General features: G+C 40.0%; 1 protein-coding gene and 1 long non-coding RNA gene across 3 annotated transcripts in view; one reads left to right on the top strand and one right to left on the bottom strand.

Annotated features, from left to right (window-relative positions):
• The first annotated feature begins 4,286 nt into the window (after positions 1-4,286).
• LOC146648767 (uncharacterized) overlaps positions 4,287-23,235 on the top strand; it is a 68,193-nt gene continuing 49,244 nt past the window's right edge. For both annotated transcript variants that reach the window (XM_085388477.1, XM_085388476.1), the window contains exons 1-4: positions 4,287-4,458; positions 9,736-9,934; positions 16,451-16,649; positions 20,535-20,628. In XM_085388477.1, the coding sequence (XP_085244603.1) occupies positions 9,823-9,934; positions 16,451-16,649; positions 20,535-20,628 (405 nt within the window). In that variant the 5' untranslated portion in view covers positions 4,287-4,458; positions 9,736-9,822. The remainder of the gene's footprint in view (positions 4,459-9,735; positions 9,935-16,450; positions 16,650-20,534; positions 20,629-23,235) is intronic.
• Positions 6,667-21,482, bottom strand: LOC146648768 (uncharacterized). Its single transcript, XR_014908411.1, has 3 exons — positions 21,303-21,482; positions 20,475-20,614; positions 6,667-8,194 (listed from the first exon to the last, which is right to left on the bottom strand). It is a non-coding gene; the product is annotated as an uncharacterized LOC146648768 (long non-coding RNA).

Genomic DNA, 23,235 nt, shown 5'->3' with positions numbered 1-23,235 from the left:
GTCGAAGCTAAATAAAAATAAAAACTGATGAAAATTGCAAAACTATTACAACCCTGGTGCAGAGATTGGCAAATCTGACCAGGAAACGTTATAAAATGGATTGTCAGGATAGTCAGCGTTAAAGCCACTTTTGACAGTCCATACTAGGATGGCATTGGACATCTTCGGGGCAGAAACGGGTTGGTGTGACCAAGGTGTGGTTTGGCTTGTTGTATGTACATTTCAAAATGTTACAGCTCTGGATGGACCAGTTACCAGGGCATGGAAGGATGACAGACTTTATTAAATATGGAGAAGGGAAATGTCCGGGATTGACGATCCTCAGTGATGACAAGGCTGGAGCAACGGTACTCGAGAGAAGAATTTCTGATACTTTCTGAGATATGATGTCACTAACCTTCTCTTTTAATTGTCTAGCTCCAATGAATTGACACATGGGAGTGTGTCAAAAAGGGGGAGTTGACTCCGAACATCAAACAATGGTTTTATGAACATCTTATGACGTTATTTCTGTGTTTAATAATTTAGCTATGGTAAAACTTAAGCGTATAATGTGTTAGACTTAGAAAGGGTTCACTAATTTTTGATTTCTTTTACACACACATAGATTATGATTAGAATAAGTCCTGAACATAATATTTTAAACCAAATTTGAATCATTAGAAGAACAATGGATAACAATATTAGATTATCAAGGCTAGGGAGAGAGGTGTTTTGGTTTTCTGTCTCTTGCAGAGAAAGGAAGAGACACCAGACGGGGACACGGAGATGTGAGGACCCTTCACAGCAGAGACAGATGTAGGGACAGCCGAGACAGCAACTGGGGTCAAGTGTCATGACGTTTGGGCTCCTGGAGAAGATGGATCCCACAGACACAGCAATAACCATGAAGGGGTTGGCGAAAACCAGGAACACCAGACCAACGAGGTTCGAGAGGCTCTTGGCAAAAAGGGGGACACGCCGGTGAACCCAAAATACACAGATCTTTGTTTGAAATCGGGGCAGAATAATCCCCAGAACTGTGCAATGACTAAAGGGTGGTCTAACCCCGGAGGTCGAAGAAAGAAGCTGAGAATCACCCAACTGGAAGACACTGGTAGCTGCAGCAATAAAAATAAAGGTTAAAAGCTCCTTAGACAGAGGTTCTAGTCTAAGTACATTTGAAAGGTATAAGGGGGCATTAAAATGGGAGTGGAAAACTGGAGCACCAAAATAAAGCTGTGGGAAAATGGGGAGTGATGGGAGTGTCATCTGTAACTGCTGTTATGGTTGTAAATCTAACTTTGCTTGCATCTGAACTGCGTGAACACAGAGGTCATCCCCCATATGGTCCACCCGTTAAAAGGGGACAGAGGGCCTCAGGATCAAGAAAACCTGGACCTTGCAACGCTGAAGTGCTTGTTATTAGTGATCTCTTTAATGAGAGATCAAAAGAGGGTATTGTGATATTATTCTGTTATTATATGTTACCTTATATATGTAATCAAAGTAGTTGAATTAGAATACTGCTGTAGATCACATTATACCCTTTAAAATAGAGTGTGTGATCTGTATGTAGTTTAGTTCTCATTATACTTTTGAGTTAACAGAACATATTCACATATTAGTTCATTAGATAAATGTGCATCACTCTGTATCCTTGATCTGCTGGGAATGTGTTACACTGTTTTCTTGACATGCTTAATTGTTGAATCATGAAGAGAAGGTTGTAAGCAGGAGACTCTGTGTCTAAAGACAGGGGAGATAGACAGACCACATTCCACACCCCCACCTTACAGAAAGCAGAGAAACAACTGCCGAGGTCATAACTTAGGCGCTGTAACAGAGAAAAAATGTGATGTTTTGGCTTTTACGACTAGCTGGGGGGCACTAGAGACTATAAAAAGCTGAGCAACCCGTCACCATTTTGAGACATGTGCCTGACCCTCTGGTAGCATCTCTCCCGTCCGGACGTTGTAATGCTCTTATTGTTGATTTGTATGGAAATAAATGATTGTTGATTGAGCATTGATACACCGAGTATTGTCCCTCCTTCAGCCCAAAGATTCAAAGAACTGCGTGTTTTCAACACCTTACAGCAGCTTTTGATACTGTCTGTCACTGCATCCTTCCTCATAGATTAACATCTTTTGGCATCAGTAACATACCACTCACCTGGTTAACCTCTTATCTCTCTGGTTTGCTTAACTACTTACTCACAGATCACCATCTGCTCCAGTTCACCTCCATATCAATTTCAAGATCCTGCTTCTTACTTTCAAAACACTTCATAACCTTGCTCCTCCATATTTATCTGATCTTCTCCATGCGTGCTCACCCCCTCATACACGCCACTCGTTTTCAGCTTCCCTTCTGTCTGTTCCACCTGCTCGCCTGAAGTCCTCCCAGACCTCAACAGTGAGGAGGCCAAACAGAGAGAATGAGGAGGAGCTTCTTCCCTCAGGCTATTCGGTCCCTGAATCAGGTGTAGGACTGGACTCTCTCTCTCATTACTATACATCAGCAACAGTTTATTCCACCTCAAACTGTTACACTGCACACTGTTTATTTGCACACTCTCAACTTGCACACTTTTATATTTTCTTAAATTTACTTTTTTTGCACGTTCTATTTTTTTAAATATTGTTTTTTACCTTCAATTTTACTGTAATTTTTTACTGTTAATTTTGGAATTTTAAATTTGTATATTATGCAAATTTCTAGTTAGTTTAGTTTCATTTCTAGTTTCGTTTTGTTTACTTTTATGTCTATGTGTAGTTTTTTTAAGGTCAGGCTTTGCACAGCAACAAGCATTTCACTTTATATTGTATTATGTATGATTGTGTATATGACAAATAAAATTTGAACTTGAATTAAGGTCTCTGCTGAATCTACTCTAGTCTTGACCTCTTGTCATATTGGTAAAAAAATTTCATAGAGGCATCATAGGTCATCAGTGAAGCTAATCACAATTTAAGACTAAAAAACCTGACTGAAGTCAACAATTTATGCGCTCATATGGCGCCTTTAGCTCCATCGTATATTAGTTCAGTGAGACTGTTTGCTTATTTCTGGAAAGATTTTGAAAGGATGGAACATAAGGAAGCAGCAGGGTATAATGGATAACTATAATTTAAATATTACATTCTATTAGGACTATTAGTTGAATGAACAAAATGTGAGAAATAATAGTGTTTCAAACATTTAAAAAATTACAAGGCGCAGCTGGTTCTCTGTGTTTAATTTAGGGCACTGAACCTGAAAAATGGTCCAAAATACTTCGCTTTCAGACTGGAATAGCCAGGGATTTGATTAATAGATGCCCTGTTCAACTGCCTGAGCTACAGCCATTCCCACAACAGAGATTTGAGGAAAGACATAAAAAGACCACAGAGACACCACCACGCAAGAATCTACAGAAGAGCGTTAGATTGAGAATGGTAGCGATCAACTCTGATACACTGAAAATTCAAAGTTGAGAAATGAAAAAAGTCATCCTGTCATATAAGTTTTTTTCTCCTGTAAATCTTCGTTCTCTCTGCACTTCCTTCTACCATCACTCCTTTTTCCTCTCATCCTTCCAACTTAGATCCAAGTATCTCCCCTTCGAGAGCCTCTTCTGCCTCTGCTGTGGGGGACAACAGCATAGACTGTCTGCTACAGAAGAAAGAACACACCTCCAGAAGCCTGTTGTCTAACCCTGACTTCTCCTACAGTCCATATCGATGCTCTCCCAATACCTTACCTCGAAGCTACCCCACCAATAACAGCAGCAGCAGACACAGCCAGATGGACAGCCTCATAATGCAGCACACACATGTGGAGAGGAAGAAAGAGGTCCTGGACCATGTGAGGCAAAAATATCCTCAACATAAAACCATTATCATAGGACATCAGGACTGCACAAACGAGCAGGTAAGATTTGTTCATCATTAGCAGTGTTTGAAAAATGAAATGTGGAGTGAATTTATGACTTTTTTAAATTCATTTTAAGGCCAGCAACAACCTGTTTTCATTTTAATGATCTTCTAAGCTTTATCAACATGTTTTTCACATTGTGATTTCAATGAGTTGCTGACAGACATTTATCAGTTACTGTTTTGCATTTTCTTTTCTAAAACGATGTATGTGTGTTGTTATAGTGGTAATGCTGAAGGGGCATGAGGTGTCTTGTGGCTTGTCATAGATTTCACGAGTAGTACTACTGATCTCCCAGTTAGACCGGTACAGCCAGCATTATTTGCTAAGGTGGAGTTGTGTTGAAACAGCAACGGGTGGAAAGGGGTGGAGTTTGTCAGTGCACCTGATCCAAGCAGAGAAACATGCGGCATGTAGAAACTACGACGTCTCAAAAGTCCGAGAAAAGAACCTTAAACCTGCCGTGAAACCGCAGGACTTGATTTTGACCCTTAGAGCTAAGTTACCTGGGAAGTGCTAAAACTCTAAAACCGCACTGCTGACACCAAGCATCTCCTCCAGGTAAGTTCCTCTAATTTATCTGTAAAGACCAACAGCTCCTCTGAGCCGCTCTTTTTCTACTACTTAAAAGACAACTTAGTGTAAAAGTAGCCAAAGCGATTAGCAGGATATGAACTTTACATTAGCCTTCAACTTGCGATACACAAGCTCCTGAGTGTTTGGAGCCGGCTCAACAAGCTGCTCCATCAGCGCGTCATTATGCGGGCTATTCAGCGTCTGCGCCAGATGTCTGTCACTGTTTGTTACGTCAGCATGTGACGAGAGCCAACACAAACAGAAAGGTACCATCATTTAAGGGATTCAATGGGTGGAATCCGTTCTGACCCAGCACTGCTGTTGTAGGCGAAGAGTCCACCAGGTGAAAGAACTAAAAGAACTGAAGACGCTGTTTCCTAATATCTATTTTCCACACGCAGGCATTAAGAAAAATGACACATTTGCGCAGGAATGGTGAGCATTCCTCACAAGTTTGATCTGTAATGACAACAGGGATGTCTGTTTGCGCTCAGATGAGTCATAATAGCCATAACAGCCTGCTGAAGCAGTGAGCCGGGATTATGATTATTGCAGTGTGCTGTTAGCTGTATGGGGAGATTTTTATTTTCTGTTCCAGTAAGTGGGGGGCACAGGGGCAGTAAGACATTACTGTCCTCTCAACCTACTTTATTTTCAGACTTTTTGAAGCTGCGGTGTGTTTTAAATGTGTCTCTCTTCAAATTTACACCTATGGGCATTAGAGACTCTGCACAAACTAACATACCATTCACAAACAAACAATTGTGTAATTATTCGCTATCGAAATATCACACCTTTGGAATATTAACAGTCTCATAGCAATTATATCCGCCATTTTTTACTTCAAATTTTAAAACACAAAGCCACAAGCTCTTATTGGTCATATTGAATTATTATCTTTGTGTGTTTTTGTGTGATTTATGTCTTTGGCTGTGTGCCCTGCTGATGATGCAGCTGGAATGCAGGTTGTTTCCTGTAATGTCAGAGAGACAGACTGATGGTTAAACCTTGATTATGTCCTTCCTTCTAGACTACTCTTTTGTTTGCATTGAATTTTATTATAAGTTTTATTCTATTGAATTTTAATAATTATAAACACTTTTCTGTGGAAAGGTTCAGTCCCAAATTATTTAAACATGCTAAAATAGCATTAAATCACATTACAAAAGGGAATCTTGCCTTACAAGACTTTTTAATGATGTTTTATGTATTTCTTATTCTGTCTCCTCTGATGTCCTGGTGTGCTTTTCTCTCTCGTGGACCCTAAAATTTTAATCTCCTATCTTGAGCAGTCATCCGATTATTAAAATAGAATAGTCATTCATAACACAGTCATACAAAAATAACATTGCCCCCCCCCCTCATCATATTTTTAAGAGATGCATTCAGGGTTTGAGTCTGACCTGCAGCCTCTTCTCACTCTCTGAGAATTTCACGTAGATGAAAGAAGTTCGACGATTGTGGGTTAACATAAGATAACAACTGTATACAGCCAACAATGTAGTTTTATGTGGTCTGCCTTTGTCAATTTTGATATTTTTTTCTCTTTTGTGTTATGACTTTGTTTGTGCTGCTTTGGAGGGGAACCGGGACCTGTGTCCAGGTGAAACTGAGAAGGTACCAGAGACTAGCTTCTAGGCTGTAGGGAGACTCCCAGTACCTGCAGCATGATAGTGTTGGCTTCCAATGTTTTCAACTGAAAATACATTGCATACTGCCACATAATCGCTATTGTCTCCTAAGATAAGTCAGTAGAGTAAACTATGGCTTCCCAGATTGCTTTGACACAGTGCACCAAAAACCCTGCCCAGAAACAGCTAGTGGCACACAAAGGAGAGGCATTGAGCTGACCCAGCCTCTAAACTCCCAGATTCCAATGTCATCTGGCAATTACTGGATAAACTAACACACAATCCATAGAGGCCCCCAGCTTGCAGCCCACAGGAGACAATGGTTCTGGTGCCCTGTGTGACAAAGTGGATGAGCAGTCGTAAAACTTTCAACTTGTCCCAGAAGTATTGACTTTTTGCACATTAAGCACATTATTCTCTCCATATATTTATTTACTATGATTTGCTATTGTCAGAATAACATTGCTGCACTGACTATCCCAGGTTTCTTTGTGTAAACACTATGTTGCCAGCAAAATCAAACATTCAGCAAATTAAAGCAAATATTCAGTCACATGTTACTTTGTTTTATTATGTTGTTAATTCATTAAGTTATGAATTAACTTAATTGTGCATACATACATTGTTTCTTTGTTTTCGGTCTTCATGTAGGTCCGGTGTGGGGAAGGCCCGCCCAGACAACATCACACCATTATTGTGAATGTAGCAGCTAATGGACTGTAGCTAGATAAAAGATGAATCAGTACTGCAAGCTGAGCAGATCTCAGGTGGAATATTGAGCCATGACAGAGCAGATTACATGGAGAAATGCATGGGTTGCTGTCCATACAGAGCAACAGGGGAACCATAGCTGAACTGAGCAAAGAGTCCAGAGTGTGGAGAAGTAATCGAGTAAATTAAAAAGTGAACTCTGGAGTAGGGCTGTTCGATATAACGATATATATCGGATGACGATATAAAAACGTCTATCGTTTCATTTTACGCTGTCGTTTGTTTCGTGGTGTCGCAAAATAAACTCTTTACGGCAATATTTTTTCATGGTTTTGATGTCACTGTAGTGGCTATATTCATTTCTTAAACTTCTCTCTTTCTCTTATATTTAATATAACCACACTACGGACGGACAAGCGCCTGTTTTTATGCGTTGTGGTTCGCAACAACGACGGTAAAGAATAAAGTTACGTTGAAACCAAGCACACCATTGTTTTTCTTGTGAACCAATAAGTCTGATGTGTCACATGGCCCTCTTCCTATTGAAAAAACAAAAGTTGTATCCAAGATGGCCGACTTCTAAATGGCCACCATGGTCACCACCCATCTTGAGGAGTTTGCCCCTCACATATACTAATGTGCCACAAACAGGACTTTAATATCACCAACCATTCCCATGTTGTTACGGTGTATCTATATAAAGGCCCACCCTGTAGATCGTTATATCGAACAGCCCTACAGAACATGTTTATTGAACATCTTAACATTCATGTTTACAAAAAACTTTCTGCAAACATTTATCCACATTAATGTGGCCCTGTTACTGAGACAAACTAACTTGTTTACATTGTCCGAGAGGAGAGCTGACCGCCTCTGATTTACAGTGTTGCCTGCAACTGAGAACAGTCTCTCACACAGAACAGTGGTTGCAGGAGTGGCCAGATATTTGCAAGCCAGCAGTGCCAGCTTGTCACCAGCTCCTGAATGAGCTACAGAATCAAGTGCATGATTCTGTCAGGCAGAAACTCCTCATCTGATTCATCTGTAATAGACTCATTTTCTTGGGTGGCTTATCTTCACAAGTCTGAGGTGGGGATTGATCATGCAGCAGTCTTCCAAGTGTGGGCCACACCCTCTCTCTGTCACTCTTGGGGAGGCACTTCCATCGAGCATCCAAAGCTGTGGCAATCTTGAGACAATCATTGTTGATAAAGTTTTCTTGGTGGGAGGTTAGGTGTTCTTGGAATGCTGTTTTAAACCTAGTTACATATGCAGAGTCATCATTAGAGGTTTCCATCACATGATGCAAGTGGGAGAGGGCAGGCAGTACCACTGAGCAGGAAATATAGGATTCCCCACCCAGAATCTCAGTTACATACCTGTAGTGAAAACACACAGACAGAGGAAGAGATGGAAGAAGAACAAAATGGTTATTAAAACAAGAAATGGATTTTCTTTAATCAATTAATTAAAAAAATTTTTTTATTTCTTTCTTGTGGCATCAGCATCACAAGTTTGTGGCTCTGCTGGATCAATGGCTCCTTCTGCTCCCCCAGGGTTGTTTGTCGTGTTTCCAGCTCTGGGACGTTGGTTGGAATATGTTTGAATTGACCAACAATTTTCTGAAACCTGGACAAATCCACTGTCACCAACACTCACAGTGATGCAACAAGGCATATGCTCAAATGGCAAAGGTTTAGCTGCAGCTGTTGAGTTTCGTGGACAATCAATCCCTACAGTTGTGATTTTTCCTTCAATTTCCCACCTGACACCTGACAGGGTGACATGTTTGGCTGCAGCTAAATTCTCTTGTTTTTTCCTTTCCAGTGTCTTAGAGCCCATTAATTTTTGACATTATTGTGCTTGTTGTTGGAGCCTTGTACAATGCATCTCGAAAGGCAACTTGCAAAACCTTTGTAAGGGCTGTGTCCTCGACGATATTAATAGTTTTGCAGTTTGGTGCAATCTACTTGCCAGTTGTGTCTGTCAATTTGTCTGAGGTAGACTTACTGAGGCCCCAATGCTCCGTGAGAGTGGTTTGCCACAAGCTGGGCGACACGTTAGCCAAAGTGCTAGCAGCATCCCCGAGTAGCATATGCTTTGTGTGATATTTTTACCCTGGAAGTGCTTCGGTAAAAAGAAAATAACTTCCTGCACAATGTGCATAGTACTTTATGTCGGTCAACTGTTCTGTCTTGTTGTTTTAATTAAAATTTTCTATCAAACGAGCCAATGTGCTGTTTATCATCTTCCATATTGAGTTGACTGGTTCTTCTGGCCGTTACTACCAGATCAACTGCCCATTTGCGCATGTGCCAAGATAAAAAATGTAATCAGATTAGTCATGATGATGGATTAAGCTGCATTAACGTGTTAATTTTGACAGCCCTAATATATATGGATATATATGTCCCTTAACATGAGGCAGCACGGTGGCACGGTGGTTAGCACTGTTGCCGCACAGCAAGAAGGTCCTGAGTTCAATTCCACCATCAGGCCGGGGTCTTTCTGTGTGGAGTTTGCATGTTCTCCCCGTGTTTGCGTGGGTTCTCTCCGGGTACTCCGGCTTCCTCCCACCATCCAAAGACATGCAGCTTGTGGGGATAGGTTAATTGGATAATCCAAATTGCCACTAGGTGTGAATGTGCGAGTGAATGTGAGTGCGAATGGTTGTCTGTCCCTATGTGTCGCCCCAGACTGGCGACCTGTCCAGGGTGTACCCCGCCTCTCGCCCTATGACAGCTGGGATAGGCTCCAGCGCCCCCCGCGACCCTGAAAAGGATAAGCGGAAGCGAATGGATGGATGGATGTCCCTTAACATAAGATTTGATTAGTAGTGGAAGCACTTTTAATAATTTTTTTTTACCATTTTCTCCTCTCTCCCATAATCATAATCCTTTTGCTTTTTCTTTCAATCCAGGTAAGGAGTCCCTGGTTTGTTGACAGTCCCCAAGGTGCTGGTGTCCCACACTTGGTGAAAGAGCAGAACAGGCTGGTTTCAAGTAGCATGTCTGGTGGAGAGATGATACCCCTATCTGCTGCCTTTACAAGGGGCTCTAAGGCTAGAGCAAGTCTACCTGTAGGCCGCTCAAGTGGTCAGACAAGAGGTTGGCCGTTAGGTATGTAGACACATCTAAATAAATCTGTTCAATAACACTGTATGAAATAGTTTGCTTCTTAACTGATTTGGACAACACATATGAATATCCTGCAGAAGCTGTATGGAAAATATGGTCATGAAAATGCTGTCAGGATCCAATTTATGATAAAATACCATATTCCCAGATCACTTCCATCTCTCTTTAAAACATTTACTTTTAGAAGACATAATGATACAATAAAAACACACACACACACACACACACACACACATTAAAAAAAACAGCATAGAAAATAAATGGATGGGTTTTTTGCGCTAGTAAAGTTGTGGAGTTGTATTTTGTATTTTGTCTCACATCAATTATATCATCAGTTATATCGTTATCGCATAAATATTTTTGGCCATATCGCCCTGCTCTACTGTGGAGTACCTCAGGGTTTTCTACTGGGGCCCATTCTTTTCTCTTTATATTTGCTTCCCCGTGGGGTCCATTTATAAAAAGCATAATGTCCTTTCATTGCTTTGCAGATGACCTCCAGATATACAGTTAGGACCAAATATATTTGAACAGAGACAATTTTTTTCTGATTTTATACAATACAGTACAACTTTATTTATATAGCACATTTAAAAAACCAGCGGTACACCAAAGTGCTTTACAATCGAAACAGGAAAATAAAGACATGGTTAAATAAAAGACGATTAACAAAGTACCACAAATGTCAGCAGGTTGAGTGCACTAATTATACAGGAATAAAGTTACCAAGAGCAGATATTGCTAAAAGATAAAGTACATAGATAAAAAAAATTGAGCCAAATATAAAATAGGGACACCAACTAGATGGAAAAGCTAGGTTAAATAAGTGAGTTTTTAAACTGGATTTAAAAGATAAAATGGAGTCTGACGCACGGATAGCAATGGGAAGGTCGTTCCACAGGTTAGGTGCAACCAGGGCAAAAGCACGGTCTCCCCTAGATTTAAGTCTAGATCTAGGCTGAGCCAGGAGTAATTGGGCTAAAGACCTGAGGGCTCGCCCAGGGACATGTGGACTATGGAGATCGACCAGATAGCTAGGGGCTAAATTATTTATAATTTTAAAGGTGAGCAACAATATTTTAAATTCAATATGATATTTTATGGATAACCAATACAAATCAGCAAGAACAGGGGTGACAGAGGCATGCTTTCTAGTACCAGTCAGGAGGCGAGCTGCAGCATTCTGGACAAGCTGAAGTCTGTGAAGGAGAGCAGAGTGAAGACCAATGTAGAGAGAATTACAATAATCCAATCTAGATGTCACAAAAGCATGAATGAGTTTTTTAAGATCTTTATGAGGGACATAGTGCTTAGCCTTAGCAATAAGGCGCAGTTGGTAAAAGCTAGATTTGATTACTGAGGACACTTGTTTGTTAAATTTGAAAGAGCTATCCAGCAGGACACCTAGGTCACTAACCGAGTCAGAGAGAGAAGTGACAAAGGAACCAAAGGTATCAGTTAATATGTCCCATGGGGTATGGTTGCCAAACACTACAATTGCCGTTTTCTTTTCATTCAGGATAAGGGAATTGCCCAAAAGCAATTCTCTGACTTCTCTCATGCACTTGAGAAAGCAGTGCAACGATGGAGCAAATGTTATATTTTTCAAAGATTAAGTCTAGAGGGGCATGTATAATGAGAATAACATTGGGCCAAGCACAGAGCCTTGAGGAACACCACAGCATAAGGATGCAGTGGTGTGCATGGCTCTGTACATTACCACAATAAACTTTAAATGAAACAACTCAGACGGAGTTGATGTGCAGACTTTAGCTTTTATTCTGTGGGTTGAAAAAGATGTCATAAAAATGTGAGGAACTAAAGTATTTTTAACACAGTCCCTTCATTTCAAGGGCTCAAATGTAATTGGACAATTAAATAACTGAAAATAAAATGTTCATTTCTAATACTTGGTTGAAAATCCTTTGCTGACAATGACAGCCTTAAGTCTTGAACTCATGGACATCACTAGATGTCCTCCTGAAACTGAGTCAGTTTCCTCCTGACTCTCCCAGGCCTCTACTGCAGCAGCTTTCAGTTGATAATTTGATGATGTCATAATGAAGGGATTGCCAACACCTGCCCATGAAATAGCCTTTAAGTAAATTTTCCAATTGGTCCCTCACTGTAACGCAGTTCACCTTTTGCGGCCTTGCAAAATTAGTTTCCTAAAATTTTGCATTCCTTTTTTCTTTTTTCTTTCTTGTTTTCTTTCTTTCTTTTTTTTTTTTTTACAGCGCATTGTGTTCTGCGTCCTGATTGGCTATAGACCATTGTCAATCAATGGTTGCTCTATTCCCATGTTTTGGACCTGAAAACAGGGTTTGATGTTTGGTTTCATTCTATAATACTGGACTTATTTTTCTACGAAGGTTTGAACTTTGAGGCTGTTTAAACTAGAGAGAAAATGTTCATGCTTGTCTGAGAAGTGTGTAGTGAGAGGTTTTAAACCCTTAAAACATCTATAATAATTGTTAAAAATAAAGCTGACTAGTTCGCAGATTTCACCTATCGCAGGTTACTTTTAGAATGTAACTCCCGCAATAAATGAGGGGCCACTGTACTTTGGTCCCTGTAAAAAGAGGGTGGAACATGTTAATGAGCTGAAACTCCTAAACTCTTCATCCAATTTGAGTGTAGACTTAAATGAAAGCTGAGAGTGTAAACATATCCATGCCCATTATATAACTATAATTGGAATTAGAGCTGGCGATATGAGATTTTTTCATATCACGATATGTTTTTTTTCATTTCAGGCGATAACGATATCTATCACGATATAAGCCAAATAACTATATTTGTAAGATTTAAATGTGCCGTTGCTCACAAGTAAAATGTGAAATAATCAGCAGCTTGTTTTTATTTAAATATTTATTTCCCATAATAAGTTCAACAGGGTAGATGTACTTAAGGAACATGAGACTTTTTCAGATAAATAAAGGCAAATATTGCAAACTACACAAAAGGCAGCCGCTAAAGCGTTTAAGTTTCAAAATAGAACAAACAAAACAGACTAAATTGTCAATTCCACTTAGAAACAAAATATTAATTCTAAAAATAAATCTTAGTTTGTTTTACAGAAGAACAGACAAAACTGACTAACTTTTGTCAATATCAAATAAACTGAGAACTAAAAGGAAATTCTCAATCTCTCCTTGTTGTATAGCTGAGCTTTTCAAACAGTTTTAACAGTTACTTTAGTCTGACAAAAGCCGAATGAAGAATTAGCGCTTCCAGTCAGAGACTGAGGCTACGTCCACACGTACACGGGTATTTTTGAAAACTGAGATTTTCCGTTTTCGTTTTAAAAAATAATCCCGTCCACACATAAAGGCAGAAATGAAGGAAAACGCTGCTATGAACATGCCAAAGCAGCAGGTGGCGCTAGATTCCTAACCGTGCAGAAATGTTGGCCAATCAGAAGTCTAGAAGTGGAAAAAGTAAACAAAGCTGGGGCATAGAAGCAGAACCGAGTCGTATGTGTGGACGGACAGTAACTGTGTGTATATGTAAGCATTTAAACACTGCAGAGAGTAGAATTAACAGTAACAGTATTGTAGAAATTCATTTCACCGAAACAATAACGTGGCGCACAGTGTGACGCATGCACCAGTTTATTGTATTTCCAGACTTGCTGTCGGCACAATTTACAGTGCACGCTGCTCTGTTTTTTGTCAGACTTGAAATAGCCGAAATACCTTCACACTACGGAACTTCTATGGCTCTTCCGTTCGACAATCTCTCCGGCGTTGGAACCATCATCTGTTTTCTCTTCGGTCACGCTCGGTTGATTTTTCTAGTCGGCACACTCATTTCCTCCATTACGCGCTGGCTGCTTCCCAAACAAACACACGTGCGGCTTGGCACTTGTGCTGTACGTAACAAGTCACGCGACGTGACGCTGCGGCTGTGATTGGTTCGGCTCTGCGCTACTTGATTTGGATTGGCTGACCTTTTTTTTTTTTTTTTTTTTTTTTCTTTGAGGACAAGAGCGGCGAGGTCTATCGCGATAGCTTAATTTCTCTATCGAGTAAAAGTTATATCGCGATACATATCGTTATCGTTCTATCGCCCAGCTCTAATTGGAATATGTTTCAGTAAACAGAAAAAAAACAAAACTTGTGTCAATGTCCAAATACATTTGAACACAGTTAGTGTCCAAATGTATTTGAACACAGTGTTCAAATGTATTTGGACACTGTGTTCAAATACATTTGTATTTGCGTATACAAACCAACAGCCATATTTCTAACCAGGCACTAGTGAACTGTCCCAGAGATGTACAGTCGTGAGGAAATAAACTTTTGGGCAACCCAATCTGTTACATGGGTATGACAGCGCTATTGGTCCTTTAGTGTCTTACTGTCATCTGGTTGCAAGGCACCTTGGTGTGACTTTCAACAGTGCTTTAAAATTTGATAAACAGATCAGCTCAGCTGTTAAGACAAGTTTCTTTTAACTAAGGCTCCTCAGTAAGGTGAAGGCCTGCCTCGCTTTTATTACCTGTCATCTTAATTACTGTAACTCTTTATATGTTGGCTCTGATCAGTTCTTACTTCAGTGTTCAAAATGCAGATGTTTGCCTTTTGACAGGAAAGAAAAGGTGTGATCACATTACACCTATACTGGCATCCTAACACTGGCTTCAAGTCCGTTTCAGTATCCACTTTAAAATGTTATAACTTGTTTTTAAGAGTCTCAATTGTTTAGCGCCACGTCACTTAACAGAACTTTTGAAACTCTATGTAGGGTAATTTCCAATAAACAAAGTTTAAAAAAGGAGTCTTGTGTTCCTGGTTTCCAAAAGAAATGCTTCCAGTTGCATTATGATTTGAAGACTGTTTATGTATTACAAACTGAAGATGTAACAATGAACTCCTTCCTAAATAAGCATGGAAGTTCCAAAAAATAAGCAGTTATCCAGAACTACCTGTGCACACGGTCAGAAAACCGTGAGACTCCTAACCTCGCTGTCCATGCTCCGCCCCTTCCCTCTCACACAGGGTTTCATGCTGCTATTGCACTAGGGAGAAATGAATAAATCAGGAAGTGGAGAGGATTAGTAAGTGGGAAGTGAGGGCAGCTATGAAGAGGATGAAAAATGGAAAGGCAGATGTTTCAGATGATATACCTGTAGAAGTCAGGATATGTATTAATTCTTTAACCAGACTGTTTAACACAGTGTTGTAGAGTGGGGGAAAGAGTGTACTGCTTTTCAAGAACAAGTTTGATACTACAGTTCTGAACAAGGGTGAAGAACTTTACATCCGATTTTCTTCTTAACACAAATAAAGGCATTTGTGTCCCCCACTGGAATCAAACCAGCAACCTTTTGCTTGCTAATCAAGCGTGTCAAGCATTACACAGTTGGAGGCATTAGAGTTGTAGCTGCAGAAATCCCTTTAAAACAAGTTTCATTTTATCAAGTTACCAACTGAATTAACATTAATCCTGGCAGCTAATTTGACTGCTGAGGTTTCTCCTAGTAGCATTTCTGTTAGATAGACAGTGTTGCAGTGGTTAGCTCAGTCATCTCACAGCTAAAAGGCCTGTAGGTCCGTAACTAAGTATGTGTCACGGCTGGGGCAGCAGTCGTATGGTGTTACGAGAAAAGGACCCAAAATGCACGAACTGGCAGGGGTGCGAGTGAGTGTTTATTTACAGTGACGACGAAGTACAAAAAGAGGAAATAAGGAACAGGGAGCTACTAAAGCCTAGACTGGGAAAAACTAATAAACAACCCTGAAAACATAAGGACACAGGATGATACACGGAGATGACACGGAGGAAGCAGGGCAGAGAGACGCGGAGAAACACTGAATAACACAGACGAACCGACAAGGATCACAGGCAGGCACACACTGTAAAAACACACAAGGTAATTAGGGAATGACACACCAGAGGGGAACACAGCTGAACCTAATAGACACAACGAGACACAGACCTTCAAAGTAAAACAGGAAATTCACAAACTGTTCTACAACACTAACTCAGGGACATGAACAGAGCACAGGAGGGAGCACACTAAAACACTAAACACAAGAACCAAACCCTAAGAATTAATACAAAACATAAGATGATACCAAAATGAAACACAAAACGCTGGGTCATGTGGACCATGACAGTATGCATATGAGACAAATTGAGTGCATAGGATAGCTCGTGAATCACTGGGATTTAAATAATCTCTCAACATGAATCTATTCATACTTCACATTTCACCTGCAAGCTCTTGTGTTGGAGCTTGAAGGTTTAGTTTATAAGCTGTCTGCTTCATAAGCCATTGAGAAGCAAGCACCTGTACCCTATTTAATTTAAAGATTTTGTTGTGGATTAGCATTCTTATGTTGTATATGGCTAAATATATTAAAATAAACATCAAAAATATTTATTTTAGCTGCCACTCATCAGTTTGCGTATTAAGATTTGAAGATGTTTCTTTGTACGGTTCTGACACAGACTGATGGCCCCTCTTCCTGCCTGTTTGTGTTGTGTCAGGTGTGCTGTTCCTGCAGTATGGGGAGGAAACAAAGCAAGTCTGGGTGCCCACAGAAATCAGCAATCAGGATGCTCTTCGGGCTTTGTTTGTTACCGCTTTCCCTCAACAGCTCACCATGAAGATGCTGCAGTCTCCAAACATGGCCATCTACATCAAAGATACCACCCGCAATGTTTACTATGACCTGGAGGATATTAGGTGAGGGTGGTAAAGAGAATGATATACACAATTACATAGTTGTGCTCATAAGTTTACATACCCTGTCAGAATTTGTGACTTTTTTGGGCCATTTTTTTGTTTTAGAGAATATGAATGCTAATGGAAAAACTTTTTACTCGCTCGTGGTTAGGGGTTGGGTGAAACCATCTATATAAAAATTTATAATCACAACACAAACAATCAGGGGTGTTAAACTAATTTTACATCATGTACACATGCAGCCCACTTTGATCTTAAGCAGGCAGCACCAGTGACACTCCCCTTTCTGTCAGTGTAAAAAACATTACATATTTAACTGGGGTTTTTTTTTATATGATAAAGTGAGAAATGTGTCTGTTAGACTCTTTGGAGTTAGGTTGTTTAAAAAACAAATCAATTCTATAGTAGATAGTGAAAAACAGAAATCTTTCCTATTTTTACAAAGTTAGAGTGGTTTTGTTAGAGACATAGGTAAGCGTTTTGCAATTTGGAATAGTTTGTGAGAGCTGAAATTTCTTTTGTACTGAATTACACGTTTTTCTCCTCTTTGCAATCTTCTCTGAAGAGTGGCAACATGGGAGCTTCAAAACTCTCAAATGACCTGAAAACAAAGATTGTTCAACATCATGGTTCAGGGGAAGGATACAAAAAGCTATCTCAGAGATTTCAGCTGTCAGTTTCCACTGTGAGGAACATAGTGAGGATGTTGAAGACCACAGGCACAGTTCAAGTTAAGACCCGAAGTGGCAAGTCAAGAAAAATCTTAGATAAGCAGAGGCGAGGGATGGTGAGAATGGTCATAGTCAAGCCACCAACCAGCTCCAAAGACCTACAACATCATCTTGCTGCAGATAGTGTCACTGTGCATCGTTCAACTATTCAGTGCACTTTGCACAAGGAAATGCTGTATGGGAAAGTGATGCAGAAGATCAGTGACAGAATCAAGAATTAGAAAAAGTTGCATTTCCTGCAAAAATGCAGTGTGAATGCCGTGTAGTGGAATCTGCTGAAAAAAGCTGAAGAAGCAGAATTATCTGCTGAACAGATGTGTAGAAGCTGAACTGCTTGCCGAAGATGGCTATATTTGAAAGGGTACACTGTAGAGTGTCAAGAAAGCAGTGTGCATGCAAGCAGGGAAGATGTGCGGCAACCGCCACAGGTAGGATTCGAACCTTCATCACTGGGTCTCTCGGCAGCTGCTCATCCCACTGAGCCAAACCAGTTCCAGTCCCAAAACAAAGATATGATGAGAGAAAAAATGTGCACTGCGCAGAAGAAGCTGAATTGTGCTGAAAAAAGAGATGAAGAAACTGAAAATTGTGCTAAAAAGAGGCGAAGGAACTGAAAACAGCTGAAAAGGGGTGAAGAAGGTAGAATTTGTGTTGAAAAGAGTTAAAAAACTTGAACTGTTTAATGAAAAAAATGTTGCCATAAGCGGGATTCTAACCCTGGCCTCCCGCTCTGAAAATGGCTGCTTATCTCACTGAGCTAAAACATGGCTCAGCCCAGCAAGCTAAACTGGTGATCACACTGAAAATGTGGTCTCTTTCATCAAATGGGCCAAAAAGTGGCATAAAAAGCTTAATATCTCAAAAAGTAGAAAAGTTGTGAGCACCAAAGGACATAGCTGGCATTAGCAGAAATAGCAGAACAGTTTAAATATTTGAATGGTGGCAATCGGCTGAAAACTGAGGGAGTAGTTAAGCGGCAAAGAAACGGAGCAACTAGAATAAGGTAGAAGAATAAAGTTTAAAGAGAAACAGGAACACAATGCCTCACCACATTCACACAATCAGTGAAGTTGAAGTTGCGCCAGGCCCGGATTTTTCAACAAGATAATGAACCTCAACACTGCTCAAACTCTACTAAGGCATTCATGCAGAGGAACAAGTACAACATTCTGAAATGGCCATCTCAGTCCCAACACCTGAATATTATTGAAAATTTATGGTGTGACTTAAAGCGGCTGTCCATGCTTGGAAACCATCAAACCTGACTGAACTGGAGATGTTTTGTAAAGAAGAATGGTCCAAAATACCTTCAACCAGAATCCAGACTCTCATTGGAAGCCATAGGAAGCATTTAGAGGCTGTTATTTCTGTAAAAGGAGGATCTGGGTACACGGTCGGCCCCCTGATCCGACTCATCCTTGCTGCTGGTCTATGGGCCGGGACACAGATGGTCATGGCCAGTCCCCACTTACCGTCTGCAGAGGGATGGAATAGGCTAGGCCAGACGGCTCCCCGGGCTAGGTTGGGCGATGGGAGTATGTGGCGGGGTGTGGCTTGCAGGGAGGCTGAGACACACTGGAGCTCCATCAGCCAATTACGTCTCCCCTATTAAAGAATGTACTAGGACATGCGTTGTTGTTTTGTGTGTGGCTAGCAGCTGAAAAGCTGCGGCCGAGTGTTAGAGAAAAGAGCAACCAAATAATGAAGTGTCGAAACTGCAACTATGTGGTCCATCATTCATGTCACACAGTCCATTTTTCTTTAAGTGCTTCCTATTATGTATCTTGAAATCCACTTTTTTTCCCCGGAGAGTCCCGTATGTCAACTGAAGTTATTTGTGGGGGTTTTTCTTGCATCCCGAACAAGTTTTGTGGCAGTTTTGGCTGAAATGTTTGTTTCCATTACAAAAGAATTTTTCCACTTCTTTGTTTGAACACTGCTGATTGATGCTGTCAATTGCCTGGATATCATTTTTCCTGTTTCATAAAGTTCAACTATCGTCTCCCACAGATCCTTTGATCATTCTTTTGCTTTCCCTGTAGCTCAGAATCCAACATCAGTGCAGCACTGGGGGTTTGTCAGGAGCCCAGAAACTCACTGACTTTTATACACACAAACTAATTACAAGGAAACAGATCACGGACTGGTCACCGTTATTATTAAAACTTTCATGGTATATAAACATTGATCATGGTCATTTTGGTAGTTTCTGTTGTCATTATGATTTAAAAAGGGTATGTTTGATAATAAATGGTTTCTCCCAACCACTAATCCTGATTGAAATAAAAGTTTTGTATTATCAATCATATTCTCTGGAAAATGGCCCAAAAATTACAAATTCTGCCACGGTATGTAAACTTACCAGCACAACTGTTTATAAACAAATCACAATCCCCTCTGTCCTTTTTACTCATTAACAAATTCAGATTATCTGTCACTGTGTTTTGTTATATGAAAAGATTTTGGTGTCAATTGTAAATTGAGGAAACATCTTTTTCACTTTTGCCATCTTTAATTGATACATAGTTTTCCTTAATCTTGTTTTTAGCACTAAACCTTACATACTCAGTCTGGCAGCTACACTTTTTGCTTCTTGTCAAATTCAAAAGGATTAAGAACCCTGAGGTTAAAAGGCTTCATCATTCAAAAAAAGCATACACTTCATGTCGTGCTCTAAATGGTTTGTATCCTCCATCCCCTGCTGTACCTAGAGATAATGGCACTCTCAATATCATCTCCTTTCAGTTACAGAGCCTCCCACCTTCTACAAAACGACTTCTCAGCATTTTAGGTTTAGGCAGCAAAAGGAAATCAATTTGCCTCATATATCAACAGTAACTGGATTGAAATAGACAGCAAAATGTTAACAATTGCATGCTGAACATCACAACGATAAACTAAATAAAACTGTTCTCACAAACAAAATTTAGACCACCCCTTTATTTTAAAATATACGCTGCACAGCCATGAGACCTGTTTTGACCAAACAACATGTCTGATCCATTTAATTACTACTCAGCGATTTCAGCATACCACAACTTAAGCTAAATATTTAATAATGCGTTTCACATGTGTCAAAACTGATTCAGTATACCTTTTGTAGAAGTTGTTGCACACATTGATTTGTCACATCATGCAAATCTGTTGCTTCTAGAAACATCACCCCCAACTCCTTCTTGAAGGCGTATCATAAAGACCCTGAACATGTGTTCAAACATCATGCCAAGTCTGCCACTGTAGGAGGAAAGGTGAGTCAGTCAGCTTTTTTTGTTTTGTTTGTTTTTTTCAATTTAATGCATTGTGGTTTATTTTCTCCACAGAAAATGGTACATGCAAAAAGTCGTTAATATTTACAGTATATACAAGATCTTTAATCAAAGGGATAGTTAAACACACTACAAACAACATTTTCCCATTACATTTCAGCAGTACTAGAATTTTGAGCAAAGCTATTAACATCCATCTCTTTGATTTCAGGACACAGCACTGAAAGTGAATATAAAATGCAAAAATATTAACAGTAGTTATATGAGAGCCTGGACACTGAACCAGTGTCTGGTGTGGATCAGGCCAACTAAACATAAAGATCAGAAACTTCTAGTTAGGTTGTTAATCTGTCCATCAGAATAAAGGATTAGCAAAATGTATCCAAGTACGGGGCCCATTTACAGAGCTCTAACTGTTTAAAACCTGTGAACTTTGTTACACCCCAGCCCAGGGGAAACCGGTGCACAACACAAGGAAAATAAAAAGAAAAGAGAGAATGTCCTCACACTCCTGCTCTCAAGGAAAACAAACCAAAAACTGCCACAGAGTTACATAACCAGTCAGTATATTAAATTCCAAAAGGTAGCGGGCGTCAGGGTGAGCATGGCCAAAACAACAAACAAAACTCGCTATAAATGAAGTGAAACTGACTCACCTACACGGAGAAAACCCAAAAGAAAATGCAGGTCTCTTATCTGCCTCCCTAACCAAAAACAGGAGAAAATAGCTTCTCAGCCCTACAGCTACCGAGTAAAAATACTTACAACTATTTACAACAAAACTATTCACAACACAGCAAAAGCTTCTCATTCCAGAGAACAGAGTCTCACACACAGCCACAGCTCATTGGGAGCAGGAAGCAGCCAGGGGCAGAAGGGTCCTCATTTACAGCCGGCCTCTCCCAGTGCTCCACCAATGGTCAGCCTCCACCTGGAACTCACAAAACATCAATAACATAGAACACAAACTACGCCACCCTCTGGTGTGTGACAGACAACAACCACACAGTACAAAACATGACTCCATGACACTGACTCATAACAACTTATTTGTATTTATTTTTGCATTTATTCCAAGCTATCTCGTGGTAACTTAAACTTACAATGGCCTTTCTTACCCAGATATGAGCATATATTTCAAACAACTTACAGTGACAACTTGGTCCTACTAGAATGTGAGGAAAAAGTGATAATGAGAAAGTGATACTTGTCATTTGGTTGTTTTAACTCAACATTATTTTGGTGAAGCCTGAGGAGAAACCCGATGGGAGTTTCTTTTGCAGGTTAAATAATGATTTCCTTTGTGCTTTTCTTAATGTTTGTCTTTGTAGCTGTAGATGCTGGGTTAGAAATAAACAGTAAGATTTTGCTGAGAAAGAAAAATAATGCTAGGTAGAAAACACGTGCATGTGTGAATGAGGCATGTTGAATAAAGGACTTTGAGTGCTCAACTAGAGTGGAAAATGAAACAGTACAATTCAGAATGTATTTGAAACAAACAAAACTATTTAATGTAATTTTCCAACTGATTGGATAATTGAATCTTGTACACTGATAAAACTCACAGATGAACTTGGTCATGAGTTCTGCTACTAGTGCTTTTCTACTCTTCTGGAGCACTTTATACCACATGGCTCATCACACAAGCACTTTTTCTATAAACATTTACACATGTTCATACTCCCACGGATGCATCAGTGAACAACTTGGGGTTAGTATCTTGGCCAAGCCAAGGATTGAATCCCCAAGTGGACGAGTACTCATATGATGCTTTTCTACTCTAACTGAGCATTTCCTACTACAAGCCGTATTCATCCAGGCACACACACATTCATACAAACACTTTTTTCCATTCCAAGATTTGTTTGTCTTACATTCACAAATGCTCAGGCTTGGTAACATGCCACTAACCTCCTGACTGGTAAACATCAACCTCTACCACACTGAGATGCCTGTTGACTCTGAAGGGTTTTTCTCTTTGTTTTCCTTTCCTGGGCCACTACTTTTGAGAGCTAATTTCATCATATAGTTTGAGACTGGATATTGAACCACATTTGCTTAATAGAATGGGGATTCTGCTACCCTGCCCTCTACATATATGTTACTAACCAGCTCATAATTTGAGAAAATTCAGTAACTTAACATTGATAGAAGAGAACTATTGCAACAGTATTTGTTTCTGTCTGTACTTGCATTACTCATGAGAGAGAAATGTGTTTGAGGTCCCTATGTTGTAGGGTGAGCTAACGTTAGGTTTGGGTTTGTGTTGGAGAAAGTGTAGAGGGAAATAATGGAAGTCAAGTAAGTAGTACTGGATGTCTGAATGGTGAAGTGAAAGACAGTCAGGGCAGAGTCATAGCTGGAAGAATATTTTGTTGTTGCTGGGAATTTGTGTCAACTCAGTTTGTACTCGAACAATCATCTGTTTGACAGGTTGCTCTCCTTGTGTAACTGGTCTGGACAAAAGGAAAGCAACCTGTTGGATTTTTAAACTTCTGGCAGTTCATCTCTTTCGGCATGCCAGCTCTTTGTAGGTTTACTCAGTCACATAGACTAATATGCATCTCTTATTTGCACAACAATAGGAAT

This window comes from Rhamphochromis longiceps, linkage group LG18 (genome assembly GCF_057381845.1).
Source record: "Rhamphochromis longiceps isolate RC_006_pf linkage group LG18, R_longiceps_female_GT1.1, whole genome shotgun sequence".
Classification (NCBI taxonomy): domain Eukaryota; kingdom Metazoa; phylum Chordata; class Actinopteri; order Cichliformes; family Cichlidae; genus Rhamphochromis; species Rhamphochromis longiceps.
The sequence above is the reverse complement of the archived record's forward strand: the minus strand, read 5'-3'. Positions and strand labels throughout refer to the sequence as shown.